This window comes from Rana temporaria, chromosome 7 (assembly GCF_905171775.1).
Source record: "Rana temporaria chromosome 7, aRanTem1.1, whole genome shotgun sequence".
In the NCBI taxonomy this organism is placed as follows: domain Eukaryota; kingdom Metazoa; phylum Chordata; class Amphibia; order Anura; family Ranidae; genus Rana; species Rana temporaria.
In genome coordinates this window covers 128,575,437-128,598,806 of record NC_053495.1, presented here as the reverse complement: position 1 = coordinate 128,598,806, position 23,370 = coordinate 128,575,437, and the positions used below count along the sequence as shown (strand labels likewise).

The 23,370-nt window shown below is 44.2% G+C and overlaps 1 protein-coding gene across 3 annotated transcripts in view; it reads right to left on the bottom strand.

Moving 5' to 3' along the window:
* SLC44A3 (solute carrier family 44 member 3) overlaps positions 1-23,370 on the bottom strand; it is a 184,165-nt gene that overhangs the window by 110,812 nt on the left and 49,983 nt on the right. For all 3 annotated transcript variants that reach the window (XM_040359964.1, XM_040359965.1, XM_040359967.1), the window contains 3 exons: positions 11,165-11,258; positions 5,194-5,363; positions 1,285-1,374 (listed from right to left, as the gene is read on the bottom strand). In XM_040359964.1, coding sequence (XP_040215898.1) covers positions 1,285-1,374; positions 5,194-5,363; positions 11,165-11,258 — 354 coding nt within the window. The remainder of the gene's footprint in view (positions 1-1,284; positions 1,375-5,193; positions 5,364-11,164; positions 11,259-23,370) is intronic.

Genomic DNA, 23,370 nt, shown 5'->3' with positions numbered 1-23,370 from the left:
CATTATAAATGTTATGTTATATTTGTCTGACCTACACGTGCCTCTTTGATTTACTTGTAAGCAGGATGACTGAATGATCAAAATCAATGTCAAACTGGCCAAAACAATCAATTTTAGTGGGGGTTGAATAATTTTGAATACAATTGTATATTTTATATGCAACTTCTTATTTATGTTATTCTACCAAAATGAAGATGAATCTGAAAGCAAATACACCAACTTACAGTCCATTTATTTTTAAGTCAAGGCTCCAAAGACAGCAACAGTTCTATAGACAAATTTAAGTACATTACTCATGTGCAGATTTCTCAAAACACCATAGAGGAGATTTACTAAAACTGGAGCACACAGAATCTGGTGTAGCTGTGCATGGTAACCAATCAGCTTCTAAATTCAGCTTGTTTATTTGAGCCTTTGACAATAAAACCTAGAAGCTGATTGGTCACTATGCACAGCTGCACCAGATTCCATATGCACCAGTTTTAGCCTCGATTCACACTTAATGCGGCTTTGAAATTGCGCTACTTTAGCGGGATTTCAAAGCCAACAGTCAGTGCGACTCCATGTGCAGCTTGCTGACATCTGTACGACTTCATGCACAGATGGCAATGCAAGTCGCACAGTCGCAATTCAGCCAGTTCAACAGTTTCATAGCCAGAAACCCCCCCAGCAGGTTACCCCTTTTAATGATGATTTCAATCAGTCGAAAGTGGCCTTTTCCTAATTTTAGGCAGATTTCAACACATCAGGGATCAAAGTTCCACGTGGCTGCTGCAGAACAGTGTTTATTATTAAGACAAATTTCGATTTAGTTTTAGTCTTTTTACAAAAATGCATATTTTAGTCATCTGTATTGTTTTAGTTTTAGTCGTATTTTAGTCAACTAAAATCTAATGTATTTATCTAAATTGTAACGCATTATTTAAGCATTTCTCAAGAATTTTCGAACTCATATACTCCTGGAGTAAAAATCGAGTATTATTATTTCCCCTGCTGGTCAAATTAAGCTGGTGAATTTTAATTATTTTGGTCAAATGCTCTGATAGGCAATTTGCCTTACAAAAGGAAAGAAGGAAACCATCACACACACTACAAACATTCCAGGTATTATTCGCTACACTTGCATGAATGTCACTTTTTTTTTATATATAAATAGACCCCTCAAAGTCCAAGTTTTGTCTATTTTCTGCTATTCTTGTGTCCCTAAATGAAGGAAAAAGAAAGTTACTCATACCCAAACATTAGACGTTATGTATTTTTATTATAAAAGGTACTTATACTTACATAGTAGCCCAAACATAAGCAAAGTTACAAAGATGTGGACCATGAGAGTGCTGATATACCGAAATGATACGACCATCACTACGGATAAAGCTGTTGAAAGACAAATTATTAATCATCATTCACACTATAAATAAAAGATTAAAAACAAAATCTATACATTTTGTGAGATGAATGACATACTGCTAGCAAAACTTTCTATGTAGGGGGTTAAGCCCGGTACGCACGGGGCACAAATTTGTTAGTTCAGAAGAAAATGGCTGACTTTAGGTCTGAGTGTACAGTAAGGATGGGCTCGGGCGTGTTCGCAACCCCACATGCCCGCGGCCGCCAGGAAGCTTACACTGTGCAGCGCTAATCACAGGCAGTGAGACATTTCCTGAACTGTAGCAGAGACCTGGAAATATCTCACTGCCTGTGATCAGTGAAAGCTTCCTGGCAGGCTCGGACATGTGGGGTTGCGAACACGACTGAGCCCATCCTTAGTGTACAGATGTCTGTTCCACTGAAGCTGGTCTAATGAATGGCTTCTGTTGAATGGGCATGCTGGAAAACCATAATTTAATCAGCGCTTGCAGCCAATAGCTGTGAGCACTAATCAGTGTATTCTCACAGGAAGGGGGTGTCCCCCTGTCAGAATACAATGTCTCAGTGGGAGAGATCCCACACCCACATCGCTTGTGTTGATGCAGGGATCTGTCAGTTTTTTGTTCATTCAACCCGCTGGTTGGGCGAAAAAAAAAAAAAAAAAAACTGTGCACCTAGCTTTAGTTAGTTTAGTGTTAAGGCCCGTACACACGATCAGATTATGCAACGGGAATTGTGAGATGACAGGCTGTTCACCGTTTGTATGCTCCATCGGACAATTGTTGTCGGATTTTCCACCAACAAATGTTGGATAGCATGCTTTAAAATTTTCCGACAACAAATGTGTGTTGTCGGATTATCCGATCCTGTGTACAAAAGTCCTTCGGACAAAACTCCAAAGTACAAACACGCATGCTTAGAAGCAATGCTAACCATAACACAACATTAGTAGAAGTTGCCCAAAGGGTGGCGCTAAAGAGCTGAAAAAAAACATAGTTTTGTGTTTGATGGCCGTCAATTCTTTGTTGTTTGTATGCAGGACAATATCAAGGCCAACGCCCTTCGGACAAAAGTCCTATGCTTTGTCTGCTGAAAATTTGATCGTGTGTATGAGGCTTTAGTGTTTCATACTTGGAATTCTTTTTTTAAATTACCATATATACTCGAATATAAGCCGACCCAAATATAAGCTGAGGCACCTAATTTTACCACAAAAAAACTGGGAAAACGTATCGACTTGTGTATAAGTCTAGGGTGTCAATCTGCATGCCTCATTGTGCCTCACTGTGGCCATGTCCATGCCTCACTGTGCCCATGCCTCACTGTGCCCATGCCTCACTGTGCCCATGACTAGACTGACGTTTAACATGGGAGTCTATGGAAGGAGTGCCTGGCTTTGAAAAATCGGTGCTCCCCAGCTGTAGGTCCCCCAGACAACAAACTTTGCACACTTGTAGAGGAGAAATGGGGTCCAGGGGACCTACGGCTGACCAGTACCGGGTCCTCAAATCCGGGAGATCAGACGCTAAAAAGGCGACTTGAGTATAACCAGAGGGGGGCATTTTCAGCACAAAAAAAATGTGCTGAAAAACTCGGCTTATACTTATATACGGTAGGTGCAACAGTTTGGGGGTTAAAGAGGACCCTATACTCAAAAAGAGAAGATTTATCCTATAGGAAACTAGCACTGAAGAACCCAAATAGCAGTGAAAACCTGGCAGGAGGTTCAAATCTTCCCACACTCACAATTTAAAAAAGTTTTGGCTGAACATTCACTTGTATGTTTGTGTATGTTCAGACAAAACTTTTTTAAAATTTTGAGTGTGGGAAGATTTGAACCTACTGCCAGGTTTTCACTGCTATTTGGGTTCTTCAATACAGTTTTCTCTCAGGCCTCGTACACACGACCGAGTTTCTCGGCAAAAACCAGCAAGAAACTTGCTGGGAGATATTTTTTTGCCGAGGAAACCGGTCGTGTGTAAATTTTCGTTGAGGAAACTGTAGAGAAACTCGACGAGCCAAAAAGACGGGAATGGAGAAACTTGCCTTGTCGAGTTCCTTGACAGCCTAACAAGGAACTCGACGAGGAAAACGATGTGTTTCGCCCGTCAAGTTCCTCGGTCGTGTGTACGAGGCTTCACACTGTCTTTGTGCCCATGGTTTCACCAGACAGGTAGTGAGAGAAAATTTTCACCAGGGACACAGACAGCAGATTGGGTCCTAGCTTTTCCAGAAAATGTTTGGCTTTAGATATATTGTTTTAAGTGATAGGGACGAGACAGTTAACTAGTAAGTAAGGGTGCATTTTTTAGTGCTTAGTGTGTTAGGGTTTAGGTAGGGATAGTATTTTTATAAATTGTTACTTAAGGGAACTACCGGTATTTGATTCAAAGCTGTTTTTAGCACCCCTATCCAATTCCTGAAAAACAATTGTATTTGATATATTTAGAAAAGGTCTTGTCGCGCTGTACTCTATATATACATTAATACTAGGGTTGCACCGATACCGGCGTCAGTGCCAATACTAAGGGTTTGATTTACTAAAGGCAAAAAGACTGTGCACTTTGGAAAGTGCAGTTGCTCCAGAGCTTAGTAATAGAGCATAAGCTCTGCTGACTTCCATCATCCAATCATGTGCAAGCAAAAACACAACTTTTTTATTTTCCTTGCATGTGATTGGGTACTCAAAGTGAAGCCTTACCTCATTTACCAAGCTCTGGAGCACCTGCAATTGCAGAGGGCAAATGCACTTTAAAAAGTGGACAGTCTATTTGCCTTTAGTAAATCAACCCCTAATTGTTTGCACGAGTACTTGTGCAAATGCTCTGATACCTGATACATTTGCGGTGCAATTTGAGCCCATATCACATTAATTGGCTAAAATCGCGCTGCAAAGAATCATTGAACAAAAAGTCACGCTAATCTCAAAATGAAAAAAATAAACATAAAATCCTTACTGTGATAAGATACACTCTTCTGTGTATAAAAAAATGTCCTTATGCACAGAGTGTACTCCCTGTTACTGTTCTGATTTCCTTTTTTTTTTATTCCCCTTTTATATATGACTAAATTTACAAATCATATTTATTAACTGTATACTTCTAAAGCTAACTTGTGCCTTATGCCGCGTACACACGGTCGTTTTTTGTGATGAAATAAAACAACGTTTTTCATCATAAAAAAGCGTCCCAGTAACATAAAGGATTACCAAGGTTCGCCTGCCCCTGACAGTGACTCGAGCTGGGCATTGCCGCTTAGTGAAGGATTGTCTCGGGTGGCTCGGCTGCTCTAGTCCTGCAAAGGGAACTGTGTTCCTGCTGTGAAAAAAGTGCAGGGACACCGTTCCCACGCGTTCCCGCAGGACTTGAGCCCTGGTGCTGCCCCAGTGGTTGTGGGGTGCTTACAGAGCAGCCCCATTCACTTGAATATGTCGTGCTTGGGGGCACTTCGACCTCCAAAAGCAGCCAGGGTATGATACCTGCCACAGGTACAAAGCAAAGCATTGAGTCCACAGCCACTGGGGAGCAGTTGGGAAGGCAGTAAAAACGTTGCTTAGCCGTTGAGTTTTACTGCCCCTCAACCACTAATGTAAATGAGCCCCTTGTCAGATTTCTACTACGGTTTGTGGTTCTGTAGGGGAAAGTTCCCTTCAATTTCCTATCCCAATGACAACTATGTCTTTGGGACAGAGTGAGATGGCAGCAAAAGCTTAAAGAGGGTCAAATGCTTTTCCACTTATGTTTAAAAAAATATATATATGCATAGAGTTACCAGATATACCGTAGATCTATTAAGAGAATTAGAAAACAGAAATTAGCTCCATACCTACTGCAAGGATGCTCAACCCTATGACATTATCTCTTCCAGCCATAATCCCACTAAGGACACGATGAAACAAGTCCACCTCATTAACCACATCGATGAGAACCGAGGCAAAGTGATTGTAGCAGTCAGGGTTCTGAGGGACGCAACGGTTGAAAAGTGGGAAAGACTTGCTGTGTGACGACCAGAGAAAGAGAGAAAAGGGAGATTTAGTGGGCATCACAATACAACCATTTTCATTTTTCGTCTACAAAATACTAAATGCACAAAAGCTTTTATTAGTGACAACACATATGTAATATGTGTGATATAGCACAATTGCAGCATACTTCAGCCCATAGGAATGCATTACATAAAACACCTTGCGCATGTAACCACCAGCACCAGTGTGCACACATATGAACGTATTACACCCATACACATGCATAAGTACATGGCTCCATGTGCACAGCGTTTTCTGTAATGCATTCCTATGGGCAAAAATAAGTTTCAGCTTTGGTTCCAGGGCTCCACAACAACAGGGGTATTACACTGTATTTTAAAGGCAGTGTGCAAAAGGCCTATAAAGCTCAACTCCAGCCAATCTTTTCTTTCCCATTTTGGACAGACTAGGTAAGGATTAGAAACTCTGTCAGGTTTTTATACTTCTGCGTGTCCCACTGGGGTTATTTTCCTTTATTCGGTGCCAGTGACACATTGCCATTGTGATAGAGTGTCACTACGGCAGGAAGTATGGAAAAAACCTCCCCAGCAGGAAAACAGACAGCAGTAAATGCCTGGCAGAGGCCCCAGCCCCATGCTATGTGGCGGGGAGCTGCGCTTTAGACTTTATAAAGTAAATGTACTGCCGAAGATCAGGAACTGTAACAGCACTGCCCCTACTGGCCACATAGAAGATTTTTGGCTGGATAGGCATTCATTTCAATACCTGGATATCTCTAGAGCAGGGGTCTCCAACCTTTTCAAACAAGGGGCCAGTTTACCGTCTTTCAGACTTTAGAAGGGCCAGATTGTGGCCAGCCAGGGTAGGAAAAATCCTGGACCCAGCATCAGTTAGAATAAATAGGGCCTTAGGGTTGGTGGTCAATAGGAGGAGGAGGAGTAGTGCCCCTATTAGTAGGAGGATAAGTATCCCATCATTGGTATCAGTGGAAGAAATAGTGCTCCATTGTTTGTGTCAGTGGGAGGAATAGTGCCTCATATCATAGGGAGGAATAGTGGCCCAAGGGCCTGATAAAGGCTAGCAAAGGGCCACATCTGGCCTTCGGGCCGCAGTTTGGAGACCCCTGCTCTAGAGCTTTTTTTCGAAGATATATTACTCTGTAAAGTGTATCTGTAAAATAGGCACTATGGTACATAGAAATGAAAGCTGCATGGGGTTATCAAAATAATTGCGGCTCCTGTAGATCAAACTAATATTATTTTGGATGTTGTTCATCTAAAGGGATATCAATGATGCTCTTTTGAGCGCCTAAAATTCCTTTTTGGGGATTACAAATTACCGTAATCCTGGTATCCTGAATATAAAACAGTGCAGTGTATTAAGTCCTTATATAAAAGTTGCCTGAAAATTTGTTTAAAATTTCTTATGACAGTATCTGTCTTAACCCTTTTAATTAAGTCCGATAATAGTATGAGTGGATGAGCAAGGCTGGCTCACAGTATAGTTGATGTGACCGGTAAATATCACTCACCAGTAGTGCCACTACTGACAACAAATCATTGGGAGGCGATATAGCCCACTTGCCTTCCCAAAATACCACATTCCTTTCCCTTGCTGCATCTGGACCAGTGACAGCTGTTTAAATGTGGAATTCCCCTTACTTTGGAGAGATTTCCTTTCACTTCCTGTTGTGTTGCTGGGACAGGAAGTAGAGAAGAACTGCCCCAATAGGGCACAAATAGCCAAAAATAAGCAGATTTTAACACTTCACTACTCTACCGAAAAAAAAAAAAAAGGCTATAGATATAGTTTAACCACCTAAATTCTGGGCACTTAAACCCCCTGTAGCACTACCCCCGGAGGAGCTGCTGAATATTTCGAGCACCATGTTACCTATTTTCTCGTCGTCCAGGGTAGCAGAAGAGAGATGAAAAAGTTCAATGTCCAAACTTTACACTTCCCTTTCTTAGATTTATTTGCAGAACTTGGTTAGAAAAGAAGAAATTGGTGCAGGGGTGGAAGGGTAACTAGGTAGATAGGTTCAGGTGCATAAACTCAATTAGGAAACACTCCTGCTTCCAGCAAACAATTCTCTTTGCCACTCTAGCCAGAGTGAGTATTGCTCACCCGGATAGGTCCCTCTAACTGGCTTAGCAGCCGGGATGGCGCACGGAATAAAGTACAGTCTCTGCCACAGACCTTCCCTTAGGATGAGATACTTTTGGTCCAAAATCCCTTAACACAGGATTCAGCACCCGGATCTCTGCAGATTCCCTTCTGTAGAACTCGCATCCGACAGGCGATCACCATCAAGCCTCTCAGTGTATGGTGCATGCTTCGATGAAGTTTCCAGGCCTTCTCCCAAGATACCAGCCTCTTGCATGGTCCTCTCCAGGATAGGTCCTCCCCTGGCTTCCTTCATCAAGTGGCTTCCTCCCGCAGGACAGACAGCACAGGATCACCTTGAAAGCGCAGACCCAGTCTGACTACTGGGCCTACTTAAATAGATCACAACCCTGGACCAACGTGGTCCCGAAGCCAGGATTTCAGGAGCATGCACCCCCGGCCAGGTGGGCCACGAGGTGCGTGGGACGACAGACCGACCACCTCGGCCCAGTGGCGTCTGTCCCTTAAGTATCCCTCCCCAGCATGCACAGCGGGATGATCACCCCCACTGATTGGCTGCCGAGGGGGACACCCAATACACCCTGACTCTGCTGCTGCCACCCTTGGCCTGGGGTGGTCATGACCTGGGCCAATTTGGGGCCACTAGGATTACTGGTATTCCCTCCTTTTTGATCCTGTGCAGTAGTCTTTGTAAAAGAGGGATCAGAGGGAATGCATAGATCAGTGAGAACTGATTCCAGGGAATTATTAAAGCATCCGTTCCGTAGGCTAGAGGATCTCTCGTCCTGGACACAAAGTTGTTCAACTTCTTGTTAAACTTGGAAGTTAGCAGGTCTACATCCGGGGTCCCCCATTTCTGGCATCTGGCCTGAAATACATCGGGGTGGAGAGACCACTCTCCTGGTGATAGCTGCTGGCGACTCAGATAGTCTGCTTGCCAATTTTCTATCCCTGGGATGAAGATTGCAGAAAGACAAGGAACATGATCTTCTGCCCATACCAAATTTCAAATCACCTCCTGAGCACCCTGACTGTAGGTGCCTCCTTGGTGATTGATGTAAGCTACTTCAGTAGCATTGTCGGATTGAATCCGAACCGGCTAGCCCTGTAACCTGTGTGTCCAGGTTCTGAGGGCTAGATATATTGCCCGGATCTCCAGTCTGCTGATGGGCAGACTCTCTTCATCTTGGCCCAGGTTCCCTGGGCTGAGGCTTCTTCGAATACTGCTCCCCAGCCCGATAGGCTGGCATCCGTTGATCACCACCTTCCAGGTGACTGGGAGAAAGGATCTTGCTTTCCACAATTTTTCGGTCTTTAGCCATCAGTTGAAGCTTTGGCGTACTTGTGGAGACATATGCATGGTTAAATCCAAAGCTTGGATCTTTGTTCCAGGCAGTAAGGGTACTGCTTTGAAGTAGTCTCGAATGCAACAGGGCATAGGGGACAGCCTCGAACGAGGCTACCATCTTTCCTAATAGCCTAATGCAAAGGCGAATAGAAGGCCCCCTCTTTGCCCTGACCTGTGGATCAGGTCTTTCAGAGACTGTATCTTTGGCTCTGGCAGGAATACCCTGCTTTGGGATGCGCCTATGATCATGCCCAGATACTCTACCCTTTTTTGGGTTTGTAGAGAGGATTTTAGTAGGTTTACAATATATCCTAAATGCTCCAGGTATTTTACCGCAGTGAGTACAGCGTGATCCAATCCTGCCACTGATCGATCTATCACAAGTAGATCCTCCAGATAGGCTGTTACCGCTATGCCTTATGTCCTCATATTTGCCAACAGAGGAGCTAGCACCTTTGTAAATACTCTAGGCACGGTAGCTACCCCAAAGGGTAGGGCCACAAATTGAAAGTGGCATTCCACCGCAAACCTTAGGAATCTTTGGTGCGCAGGATGGATGGGTACATGTAAATATGCATCCTTGCTGTCTATGGACGTCCTGAATTCTCCACCTTGTAGGGTGGCGACCATGGATCGACTCGTTTACATTCAGAAATAGCGAATGTTCAGAAATCGTTTTAGAGATCTTAGATCCGGGATGGGTCTGACGTCTCCATTTGATTTTGGGATCACAAAGAGATTTGAATAAAACCTGAACCTTGCTCTTTTTTGGGGGTACTTCTGTAACTACCCCTTGAGACAGCAAGTGATCCAAACCCTTGAAGAAGGATCCTCTTTTTTTGTGGATCTTTGGAGAGTCCTGAACTTCGGAAATAAGAAGATGGGATCTCTCAAAATTCCAGTTTGTACCCTGAGGATACTGTGGATACTACCCACTTGACCTGGATTTCTGTTTGCCATGTCACTGAAAACTGACCCAGCCGCCCCCCCACTCGGCCGAGCGGGGGCGCCCCTTCACAGAGGGGCTTTGGGGTCGTTTGTTTGTTAGCTCTTGAACCCCACGGCTTCTTGAGCCTGATTTCGTTTGGCCTTTGTGGCTGGCTGTAAAGGCCGTCGCCACTGGCTGGAGGCAGGTTCTCCCATAACAGGGGAAAGAGAACGTTTAAAACAAGGTCGCTTGTTTTTGTTTTTTTATTTAAGCGCTGTCACATTTTTTGAGACAGATAGAACTTTATTCTGGTGGCATTTAATCACCACTGGATTTTTAATTTTTGCTATATAAAAGGAAAAAAAGACCAACAGTTTTTAAAAAAGGGGAAAAAAAAATAAAATTTGCAAATAATCTTACTACATAAATTTAGACCAAACTGCATTCTTCTACATTTAGTGACAAATACAACCAAATATGGGGGCCTCGTCGCCACCTATTAGTTCTCTGAAGAGCAATCTAAACACTCTTCAGAAAGATCTGCAAGTGTGAATGAGCCCTATGGTGACAATGTACTGCTCTGGCCAATGATCGGACACTGTATTCTGCATGAACCAGAGCAATATAATGTATAACTATACAATTTACGAATGGGAGGGACAAGCCTGGTTGAATCAATATCTGGTTATACTACCATAAAAAGTCCATGTTCAGGCACTTCCTTTTATGATGTAACAAAGCAATGTCCCAGTCTCCCAACTATGTTCCTGTGTTGTCACCCCATCACATACACTCCGAATGAAAATTACAAATGGATGCACCAAAACGCATTGTGCAGAATACACATGCCCAATGCATATAGCCAAGAGGCTGCAGGAGATCAGCAACACTGAGAAGTAATAAAGCATGAAAAAAAAGTGAAACCAGTATATTTAAAAAATAGCAAATTCACAATGCTGGTAATAAAGTCAAAATCTTTAAAATCCGTTGACAGGGAGGGTTTTCATAACAGAAGAGACCCTAGAGGTCCATTCTGTTATAAATGTCTCTCTTGGCTGTCAGCGACAACGCAATCTGTGTACCTGCTCTGTGTGCCGCGGCGATGTGACTTCCGTGCGAATGCGTGGAATGACATTATCGTGGCACAGACATTCAAGGGGCCGAAGATATGAAACCCAGGAAGAATACCTGGGGAAGAGGGAAGCATCGGGGGGGGGGGGGGGGGGTGACAGTGCTGTGCTGGAGGACTCGGTTTGCAGGTACATCTGTCATAATGTACTTGTATGCGGTACATACTAATACATTATGACTAAAACTTTTTTTACTTTTTATTCTGTGGACTTTATTACCAATTTAACTTAATGTCATTCAGAAGGTGTACTTTAACAGAGAAACAGAAATAGCTCACCTTGGTGATACTGGCAGTACAGGACACCATTCTGAAGCCATGGGATGGTTTGTGTATTCTGTGTAGTTCAGTTTATATACACATAGGTGAGAGCCTGATTAATGATATAGAAAAGTTAGCTTATTATTTGACTATAACAAAATCATTAGAGTAGTAGCAATCATTTTTTATGGTCATTCTATAAAGTGGAAAAATGGAGGAATGACAAGTCAAATTGTATAGAACATTTTCCCCTGGGACATTATAAAAACATAACTGTCCACTTTTACAAAATAATCCTGTACAATAAAAGTTATTTTTTCCCAGTCTCTGTAGCCAGTTAGCCACGATTAAGGCTCTTTTGGATGGGAAGCAGTGTATACTGCTCTCAGAGGGTGGCGGAGCAGCAGCTCATATTGATCTTAAAGGGGTTGTAAAGGTAAAAAATGTTTTCCCTAAATAGCTTCCTTTACCTTAGTGCAGTCCTCCTTCACTTACCTCATCCTTCCATTTTGCTTTTAAATGTCCTTATTTCTTCTGAGAAATCCTCACTTCCTGTTCTTCTGTCTAACTCCACACAGTAATGCAAGACGTTCTCCCTGGTGTGGAGTGTCATGCTCGCCCCCTCCCTTGAGGGGGGAGGGGGAGAGCAGGAGAGTCGGGACACCCACTAACACACAGCTTCTTTCTCTATCTGCAATGTAGAGATCGTCCTGACTCTCCTGCTCGCTCCCTCAAGGGAGGGGGTGCGCACGACACTCCACACCAGGGAGAAAGCCTCGTATTACTGTGTGGAGTTACAGACAGAAGAACAGGAAGTGAGGATTTCTCAGAAGAAATAAGGACATTTAAAAGCAAAATCGAAGGACGAGGTAAGTGAAGGACTGCAAGGTAAATGAAGCTATTTAGGGAATTTTTTTTTTACCTTTACAACCCCTTTAAAGAGGATCTTGAGCCTGTTTAAAAAAAATAATAAATTAAAAGTCAGCAGCTACAAATAATTTTGGGTCTGAACTTCCTGTGGAATCGGCTAGGCACACTGACCGGAAGTGGGAGCGTGCAAGTTCCCAGTCGCCCCCCCCCCCCACCCCTTCAAAAAGGGGCATACAGCACTACATCCCTTTAAGGCCCTTTTCACACTGGGGCGGTAGCGGCGGTGGCGGTAAAGCGGCGCTATTTTTAGCGGCGCTTTACTGCTAATTTTGCTGCGGTATTCGGCAGCAGAGGCGTATTGCCGGCGGTATAGCTGCGGTTTCCCATTGCTTTCAATGGGAAGGAGCAGTGGAGGAGCGGTAAACACACCGCTACTTCACCGATCCAAAGATGCGGCTAGCAGGACTTTTGGAGCGGTCCTGCTAGCTCACCGCTCCAGTGTGAAAGCCCTCCGGCTTTCACACTGGAAAAACAGCTGCCGCTGTTTAGGGTCGGTTTGCAGGCGCTATTTTTAGCACAATAGCGCCAGCAAACCGCCCCAGTGTGAAAGGGGCCTTGGGGTGAAGTTTCACTTTAATGGTTTTCATTTGACAGGCCAAGCTAAAATTGCTGAATCTAAATGCAGCCTCCCTGCCCCAACACATGTTCAGTCCCACCCAGATCCAATCAAAGGATTCCGGTGGGCAGTTGGAGGGGGGGGGGGGGATTTATGGCTCAGCCACCTGTTTTTACTGCCCTCTGGCCATCTGTGTGAAAGGGTCCTAAGAACAGAATTAACCACTTAAGGACCGCCTCCTGCAGTTATACGTCGGCAGAATGGCACGGCTTGGTACAAGCACGTACCTGTACGTCCTCTTTAAGTGCCCAGCCGTGGGTCGCAGGCGCGCCCACGACCCAGTCCGAAGCTCCGTGACCGCGGGACCCGATCGCCGCTGGAGTCCCGCGATCGGTCCCCGGAGCTGAAGAACAGGGAGAGCTGTGTGTAAACACAGCTTTCCCGTTCTTTACTGTGGCGCTGTCATTGATCGTGTGTTCCCCTATATAGGGAAACACGATCAATGACATCACACGTCCAGCCCCGCCCCCCCCTACAGTTAGAAATACAGATGAGGTCACACTTAACCCCTTCAGCGCCCCTTAGTGGTTAACTCCCAAACTGCAATTGTCATTTTCACAGTAAACAATGCATTTTTAATGCATTTTTTGCTGTGAAAATGACAATGGTCCCAAAAATGTGTAAAAATTGTCCGATGTGTCCGCTATAATGTCGCAGTCACGGAAAAAATCGATGATCGCCGCCATTAGTAGTAAAAAAAAAAAATAATAAAAATGCAATAAAACTATCCCCTATTTTGTAAACTCTATACATTTTGCGCAAACCAATCGATAAACGCTTATTGCGATTTTTTTTACCAATAATAGGTAGAGGAATACGTATCGGCCTAAAATGAGGAAAAAAAATAGTTTTTAAATATTTTTGGGGGGATATTTATTATAGCAAAAAGTAAAAAAAAATGAATTTTTTTCAAAATTGTCGCTCTATTTTTGTTTATAGCGCAAAAAATAAAAACCGCAGAGGTGATCAAATACCACCAAAAGAAAGATCTATTTGTGGGGAAAAAAAGGACGCCAATTTTGTTTAGGAGCCACTTCGCACGACCGCGCAATTGTCAGTTAAAACGACGCAGTGCCGAATCGCAAAAACTGGCCAGGTCCTTTACCTGCCTAAAGGTCCTGGTCTTAAGTTGTTAAAAGCAGCTACAGACCTACATTTCTATGGACTTCTTCATGGGTAACATACAAAGAACATAATTACTTTATTCATTTTATATTTAATCAAATCATTTATCAATAGTAAATAGAAATCTGACTTAAAGCTGAACTCCAAGCAGATACAAATAACAATACTGTTTCGTTCATCATTAAATGCATTTATAAATGTAATTTATGCAAGTATCTGAATTTGTGGTGACATCCGCCTCCTTGCACAGCAGCATTCACAGTGGAAGATGCCAGCCAAAGCAGCTAATCCGCCTCTTCTACATGCACCTGAACGTACAGGAAACATGCAGAAAGGACCAATTGAGTAGAACGATAACTTCACAAGTGCTCTGCTGCTCCTGACTGTTCAGTCAAGCTGGGGTGCATAACCCATCGCTCATAACCAAGCTGTACTGCTGCTACATCAGAGGCCGATCTGGTTGTGTTTGCTCGCTCAGGACATAACGATCATTGCAGGGTACATAAAAATATTCTAAGGCCGGCCAAAGATGGAGCAAATTTCTTTCCTGCAATCAGGGGAAATACCTTTTTCTGGAAAGTGATGCCACTGCTTCCGCCTAGGGGAGAATATTCCCAGCTGCCCAAAGCCTTCAAGGTTACAAATGTCATGCATCCCATGAGGGTTTGGGGCTATGTAGAACACATTGCGCATGTGCAAAGGAGCGTCATCGGGGGGCCAGCTACTAGGACTTGGAAGAGACATGGCAGGACACAACGTGCAGCAGCCTACAGCAGATTACATGAGGACACTACTAGATTCGCAAGTATTGGTTTTGAAGACAACCCAGAAAGCCAAGATAGGAAAAAACAACAACAGGAGGGTGAAGTGTCTCATAACCGCCTCAGGCTGGGAAGATTTTACCCCCTTCATGACCAGACCATTTTTTGCGATTTAGCATTGCACTATTTTTACTGGCAATTGCACGGTCATGCAACACTGTACACTGAACTTAATTTTTTTTACACAAATAGAGCTTTTTTTTGGTGGTAACGGATTACCACAGTTTTTGTTTATTTGTGGCAATATAAACAAAAAAAAAAAACATCCAATAAAAAAAAAAATGTTAAAAAAATGTAAAAAAAAAAAAAAAAAACACAAATTTCTTCATAAGTTTTGGCCAAAATGTATTATGCTACATGTTTTTGATAAAAAATCCCAATAAGTGTATATTGATTGATTTGCATGAAAGTTATAGCACCTACAAACTAAGGTATATACAGCAGCAGGAAAAAAAAGTATTGAACACATCACCATTTTTCTAGATAAATATATATTTTTAACGGTGCTAGTGACATGAAATTTTCACCACATCGGTAACAACCCATGCAATCTATACATACAAAGAAACCAAAACAAATACGTTCAGAAATCAAGTTATGTGTAATAAAATGGATTGACACAGGGAAAAAAGTATTGAACATGTGCAAAAAGGCATGGAAAGCCAAGACACCAGATGAAATCAATCAGTAATTTGTCAGTGCAAATTCATATCAGCTGTTTCAGTCTCAAATGATGGCCTATAAAAAGGTGTCTCATTAACAATATGTCACACAAGAAACATCTGATGATGGGTAAAAAAGCAAAGAGCTCTCTCAAGACCTTTGCAACCTTATTGTTGCAAAACATACTGATGGCATTGGTTACAGAAGTATTTTCTAAACACCTGAATGTTCCAGTGAGCACTGTTGGGGTCATAATCTGGAAGTGGAAAGAACAACATTTTACCATAAACCAGCTATGACCAGGTGCTCCTCGCAAGATTTCTGACAGAGGGGAGAAAATAATTATCAGACGAGTTGTCCAAGAGCCAAGGACCACAGACCACTTGTGGACTTGTGCACTCAACCGCCATAGTCTGTATGCAAGCTCACCATGCAAAACTCCATCGCTGAAGAAAAAGCATGTTGAAGCTTGTTTAGTTTGCTACGCAACATTTAGACAAGCCTGTGAAATACTGGGAGAATATAGTCTGGTCAGATGAGCCCAAAATTGAACTCTTTGGATGCCATAATACACACCATGTTTGGAGGCCAAATGGCACTACACATCACTCCAATACCAACAGTGAAGGTTGGAGGTGGGAACATCATGGCGTGGGGCTGTTTTTCAGCATACGGTACTGGCAAACTTTGTGTTATTGAAGGAAGGATGGATGGAAAAATGTAATAAGACATTCTTGATAAAAATCTGCTGCCATCTACCAGGATAATGAAGATAAAACAAGGGTGGACATTTCAGCAAGACCATGATCCGAAACACAAAGCCAAGGAAAATCTCAATTGGCTTCAAAGAAAGAAAATAAAGCTGCTAGAATGGCCTAGCCAATCACCTGACTTGCATCCAATAGAAAATCTATGGAAAGAACTAAAGATCAGAGTTCATAGAAGAAGCCCATGGAGCCTTTAAGATTTGAAGACTGTGTGGAAGAACGGGCCAAAATCACACGTGAGCATTGCATGTGACTAGTTTCTCCATACAGGAGGCGTCTTAAAGCTGTCATTACCAACAGATGATTTTGTACCAATCATAAAATACATTTCAGTTAGCGTGTTCAATACTTTTTCCCTGTGTCATTCCATTTTATTACACATAACTTACCGTATTTCTTTATCGTACATCACGGGACACAGAGAAGCATAGTAATTACTATGTGGGTTATAGAGAGTACCTTCAGGTGTGGACACTGGCACGCCCTTAAGGCAAGAAGTTCCCTCCCCTATATAACCCCTCCCATACCGGGATTACCTCAGTTTTTTGCCAGTGTCTAAGGTGTTGGTCACGAGTGAACATGTGCTCCAAGGAGCTCCACTGGAGGGATCCATATTGGATGTAAAAAGCCTCCATGAAATCCGGATCCGTCCAAAGTGCTTCTGAGCCAAAGTGGACGGTACCCGGGCCCCCGGTTAAGAAGAACGGGGTTTGGCCTGTAATGCTTCTCTTTTGAGAACTGGATCCTGGTTATTCAGTACTTTGGTCAATTTCCTAATACCAAAAGTCTACTGACAGGGTGCGATATGGGTCCAGGGGTGTGGTGTTCCTGTCCATGGACCCCGGTCCCTGAAGGTCTATAGACGCTACTCTCCGTGATGGGTGAAGATTGGACTGTCTGTTATGCAGAGTCCTGCAGCGTTGGATCAGGTAAGTGAAGGTGCTTCAGGACTTGGTCCTAGGAGTAACCTTCCTTTATTTGAGCCATTATGTTTGCCTAAGCTATCTGTCTGTGCTTCTCTTGATTTACCCTCTGGAGATCTGGCAGAAGGTCAGTTGGAAGTAGTGGGCTCTGAGGATTCCACTTTGGGAGAACCCTTTTCGGCGTCACAATCCGAAAAATTGTTGGTCCAGTCCCTCACTGAGATGGTCCGTTCGGCCTTCAAGTTGCCACTTTCAGAGCCAGCTTCAAGTGCAGTCTCATCTTTAGGCTCCTTAAAAGCTCCTCAAGCTAATTATTCCTTCCCGGTTCACCCCCTGCTGGAAGGGCTTATCTACAAGGATTGGGAACATCCAGATAGATATTTTCTTCCTCCTAAGAAGTTTTCGGTTTTATACCCCATGGAGGAACAATTCACTAAAAAATGGGGCATCCCCAAGGTTGACGCAGCGGTGTCCTGCGTAAACAAATCTTTGACCTGTCCAGTAGACAACGTTCTGGTATTCAAAGATCCAACAGACAAGAGATTAGAGACTTTATTAAAAAACCTCTTTTGCTTCGGCGAGAGGAATAACCCAGCCTGCAATTGCGGCTATTGGGATTTGCCAGGCCTTGAAAGACCAGTTTAAGGGGGTCTTAAAGGAATTACCGGCACAACAGGCCCAGAATTTGGCTGAGTTTCCCAGAGCATTATGTTTTGCCATAGATGCTATTAAGGACTCCATTCAGCAGTCCTCACGTCTCACTCTCTCGCTAGTTCATATGCGCAGGTTACTCTGGCTGAAGAACTGGTCTGCTGAAGCCCCGTGTAAAAAATTACTGGCGGGGTTTCCCTTTCATGGAGAGCGTTTGTTTGGGGAAGATCTGGATGCTTATATTCAGAAAATTTCCAGTGGCAAGAGTACACTGTTGCCAGTAAAGAAAAGGTTTAGGGGTTCCCCCTCCTTTAAGAGATCCTCCTCTCCTATCCCTAGTACTTCCGGTACCAGGCAGTTCCGACGGCCTCCTGGACGATTCAATGCAGGTGGGAAGCCACAGGGCCAGCCTCAGGCTTCCAAAAAGCCTTGGAACCGTAAGCCACAGGCCAAGCCAGCATCTAAGTCAGCATTATGAAGGTTCTCCCCCACTCAGCCGGGTGGGGGGAAGGCTTCAGCTGTTTGCGGAGGCTTGGCTAGACAGGATCCAAGACAGGTGGGTCCTCTCTACGGTCTCCGGGGGCTACAAGCTTCTTTTGCCGAGGTCCCAAAGGACCTCGGCAAAAGAAGGTCCTTAGCATTGGCCTTAGATCATCTGTTATCCCAAGGGGTAATCAGAGAACTGCCAGTGGAAGAACAAGGTTTGGGGTTTTATTCCAATCTCTTCACCGTCCCCAAACCAAACGGGGATGTAAGACCCATCCTGGACCTCAAGGCCTTAAACAAGTTCCTAAAGGTCCAATCATTCCGGATGGAATCGATCAGGTCAGTGGTGGCCTCCCTGCAAGGAGGGGAACTACTAGCGTCCATCGATATAAAGGACACATACTTGCACGTTCCTATCTTTCTCGACCATCAGAAGCTGCTTCGCTTCGCGGTAAATCAGCGCCACTTCCAATTTGTGGCCTTACCTTTTGGTCTGGCCACCGCTCCTCGTGTTTTGTCGAAAGTATTGGCTCCACTGTTGGCCTATCTAAGGTCTCAAGGCATATCCATAGTAGCCTATCTAGACGACCTATTGGTGGTAGACCAGTCAGTGGCCGATCTAAACTCAGCGGTACACAGAACCGTAAAATTTCTGGAATCCATGGGTTGGGTTCTCAACCTGGACAAGTCAGCCTTAATGCCTGTGCAAAGGCTCGAATATTTGGGTCTACTCATAGACATAAAGCTAAAAAGGGTCTTCCTGCCCCAAAGGAAGTTCGAGGCTTTAGGAGAACTAGTTCAACTAGTCAAAGCAAAGCGTCAGCCTCCCATTCGCCTCTGTATGAGGTTACTGGGAAAAATGGTAGCCTCGTTCGAGGCCGTTCCATTTGCGCAGTTCCACTCAAGGGAGCTTCAACATGCCATTCTGTCCGCTTGGAACAAAAAGGTTCAAGCCTTGGATCTCCCTATGTCTCTCTCCCGGTCAGTCCGGCAGAGCCTTTGTTGGTGGCTGGTTCCCCGGAACCTGCTAAAGGGGAAGTCCTTTGTTCCCGTGACATGGCAGGTTGTGACCACGGACGCCAGTCTGCTAGGCTGGGGTGCAGTCCTGGGAGGTTTGTCTCTCCAGGGGAAATGGTCAGCCTCCGAGAGGTCTCTACCCATAAATCTGCTGGAAATTCGAGCAGTCTATCTAGCCCTGTCAGCTTGGTCAGACAGGTCGAATCCTGACCTGGGCAGAGAAATGTGTCCCATGCATATCTGCAGTGTTCATCCCGGGAAAAGACAATTGGCGAGCAGACTACAGACTCTTCACCCCGACATCTTCCCGACATCTTCCAGAGCATTTGTCAGAGGTGGGGAACACCAGATGTCGATCTCTTTGCATCGAGGTTCAATGCAAGGGTGGGCAACTTTCTGTCCCGGACAAGGGATCCACTTGCTTACGGCACGGATGCACTGGTGTTCCCATGGGACCAGTTCTCCCTAATGTATGCGTTTCCTCCGCTGCAATTATTACCCCGTCTTCTTCACAGGGTAAAGTCGGAAGGAAGACCAGTGATTCTGGTGGCTCCAGCGTGGCCCAGAAGGGCCTGGTTCGCGGACATTGTAAGGATGTCCGTGGGGCAACCGTGGTCCCTTCCGCTTCGGCCGGACCTATTGTCCCAGGGGCCAATATTCCATCCTTCCTTACCGTCTCTCAATTTGACGGTTTGGCTATTGAGTCCCATATCTTAAAGAAAAGGGGTCTCTCTAATGCGGTGGCATCTACTTTGATTAATGCCAGAAAACCGGCATCCAGACTTATCTATTACCGAGTTTGGAAATCTTATGTGGCCTGGTGCGAGACCAGGGGTTGGCATCCCCGGAGGTATCTCATTGGCAGAATTCTGGAGTTTCTGCAGTTAGGGGCAGACATGAAGTTGGCCCTAAACACCATTAAGGGCCAGATCTCGGCCTTATCGATTTTTTTCCAAAGGCCACTAGCTACACATTCCCTGATCAAAACCTTTTTGCAAGGTGTGATCCGGCTTAGTCCACCAGTCAAGATTCCCTTGTGTCCATGGGATCTGAATCTGGTCCTTTCTGTCTTACAGAAACAACCATTTGAGCCCTTGGCTCATATTCCTTTGGTCCTTCTGACCAGGAAGGTGATATTTTTGGTAGCCATAACCTCCGCTAGGAGGGTTTCGGAGTTGGCGGCCTTATCTTGTAAGGAACCGTACCTTATATTCCATAAGGATAGAGTGGTCCTACGGCCCCACCCGGCTTTCCTACCTAAAGTTGTTTCAAAATTTCATTTGAATCAGGATCTTGTTCTCCCGTCTTTTTTCTCAGAACCTAGTTCTGCAAGGGAGAAGTCTTTGCATACGCTAGACGTATTAAGAGCAGTTAAGATCTATCTTAAGGCTACTGCTCAGGTCCGGAAAACTGATACATTGTTTATCCTGCCAGAAGGTCCCAGATGTGGGCAGGCAGCGTCGAAGTCCACTATCTCCAAATGGATTCGGCAGGTCATTACTCAAACCTATGGCTTGAGGGGAAAGGTTTCCCCGTTTAAGGTTAAAGCACATTCCACTAGAGCGGTGGGTACTTCCTGGGCAGTGCATCATCAAGCCTCCATGGCTCAAGTCTGCAAGGCCGCGACATGGTCGTCTGTCCATACTTTCACTAAATTTTATCAATTGGACATAAGAAAGAATGAGGAGAGCGCCTTTGGGCGCAGTGTGCTGCAAGCTGCAGTTTGATTCCTCATGTCTGATGGCGCCCGGCTTATTTCTTGGGGTCTCCCTCCCCTCATAGCATTGCTTTAGGACGTCCCACATAGTAATTACTATGCTTCTCTGTGTCCCGTGATGTACGATGAAGAAAATAGGATTTTTATAACAGCTTACCTGTAAAATCCTTTTCTTGAAGTACATCACGGGACACAGAGCACCCGCCCCTCTTTTTTGGGGTATTTGGGACACTTATTGCTTGCTACAAAACTGAGGTACTCCCGGTATGGGAGGGGTTATATAGGGGAGGGAACTTCTTGCCTTAAGGGCGTGCCAGTGTCCACACCTGAAGGTACTCTCTATAACCCACATAGTAATTACTATGCTTCTCTGTGTCCCGTGATGTACTTCAAGAAAAGGATTTTACAGGTAAGCTGTTATAAAAATCCTATTTTTTCGCTCCATAAGAGACACTTTTCTGTGTGTCTTATGGAGCGAATACTGACCAGGAGAGACGCTAAGGCCGGAATCACACTAGTGTGGTGTGAATTTCAGCTCTCTTATCTCTGCAGAGAGATAAGAGAAGTGTTCAGCAGATTAGCAATGTTTTAGATGCGAATTTGGAGACCTGGGAGAAGTTACGGGTGAGAGGAGAGTGGGGGAGAAGTGTATTGAGCTGAATGAGAGAAATTCCTGAAGAGAACTGAACACATCTGCGAATCAGCTGCGTACCCATAGAAGATAATTGATCTGAATTCGCACCTGAGCCGCACCACAATGCCTAAAAGACGCACACGGTTTGGCGGCAATGTGCAGTGCAAATGCATCGCACATATGTGAACCAGCCTCATTGAAAACAATGTATTTTAAAATGTTCTGGAAATTGGATGCGGTTTAAGCCGCACTCAATTCGCATAGGTGTGAACCTGGCCTAAAAGAGGATCATTTCGGCAGCAGAACGATGCCCTATGCATCACTCTGCCCCAGCTAAAACCTGTTTCTCCCCTGTCTCCAGCTGCTATAGGGAGAGAAACAAAAGTGTATTGTTCTTTATTTAACCCCCACGTTCTGCCGCTGATCGGCATTGATATGTAGATATCGCCGACATGGTTATGTTAATGAGGCCCACCGCCAAAATTCATATGCAAATTACGATCACACCTCTGCATGCCGCTAACCTAGAAGGTGTGAACAGCATACAGGCAAGTATAGGGGACATGTAGAGGGGATCAAAGAGGGGGGTTTGAGGTGCAGAGGAGGTGAGCAGGGGCGTGCAGAGTTGAATGGGAGGTTAACAGAGTAGGGGTTTGGGGGATAGAGGTTAGCAGATGAGTTAGAGGGGCAAGGTTGTACTGAGAGGGAGATAAGAATGCAGAGATTAGTAGAGAGATGGGGGGTTACTGTAAATATACCATTTACATCACTGGTCAGTGTAAATGTCTCAATATGCAAATACTCCTGTTGTGTTGAGGTCATGTAAATGTCCCAGTTACATTGGGGATCAGTGTAGGGTGCCCCCTTACATTTGTTGTCAGTGTAGAAATATTATTCTGTTAAATTTTATTAAATATTTTAGTACACCATTTGGTTGAGGATTTTTTTTTCCATATTTTCCTCCTCTAAAATCGAAGTGCGTCTTATGGTCAGGTGCGTCTTATGGATCGAAAAATACGGTAATTTCATAAGTTTTGGTTTCTTTGTATGTATGTATGTATGTATGTATGTATGTATGGATTACATGGGTTGTTACCTATAGAAATAGATTTGCCTAGAAAAATTGTGGCGCGTTCAATACTTATTCTATCCGCTTTATATTGAAATTTGTATATATTTTAGATTACTAATAATGACAATCAACACCTTATAATGGGACTGCGATATTGCAGTGGACAATCTAACACTAACTGATGCTGGGGGGGGGGGGTGACTAACTGCCACAACATCACCAGTGACATAAATACAGTGACCAGTGATAATACAATACACTGTCAAAGTACTAATGGCAATGGCTGGGAAGGGGGTAACATCTAGGGCGATCAAGGGGTTAAATATGTGTCTAACTATGTGTAATGTGTGTACAGTGTGCTTCTTTTACTAACTGATATTTCAGTTAAAGCAGGGATGAGAAACTGACAGATCACTCCCTCCTTACAGACCTCTGTGTTGTTTACTGCAGGGGAGAGGAGGGAGAGGCAAAAAAAGGGGTTGGCTAAGGGAACCTATAGGGGACATCATGGCTCCTGGAATCCAAAGCCGTGGTTGAGCGCTTACAGAGCTGCAGGAATAGGAGACTGGACAAGAGCATATTAAAATAGGCAAGTATACCAATCTGTTTTATACAGGTTAGGCCGAATAGGTAAGAGTAGGGGAGAGGGAACATTTTTAAGTGGACCTTCAGTAATTTTTTCAACTTTCCGTCTATTAAATCTTCTGCCCTTGTTGTTTTAACTTTGGATAGTAAAACCTTTTTTTTTTTTTTCAGCCAGTAAATACCTTATACAGCCCACTTCCTCGTTTTCATCTGGTAA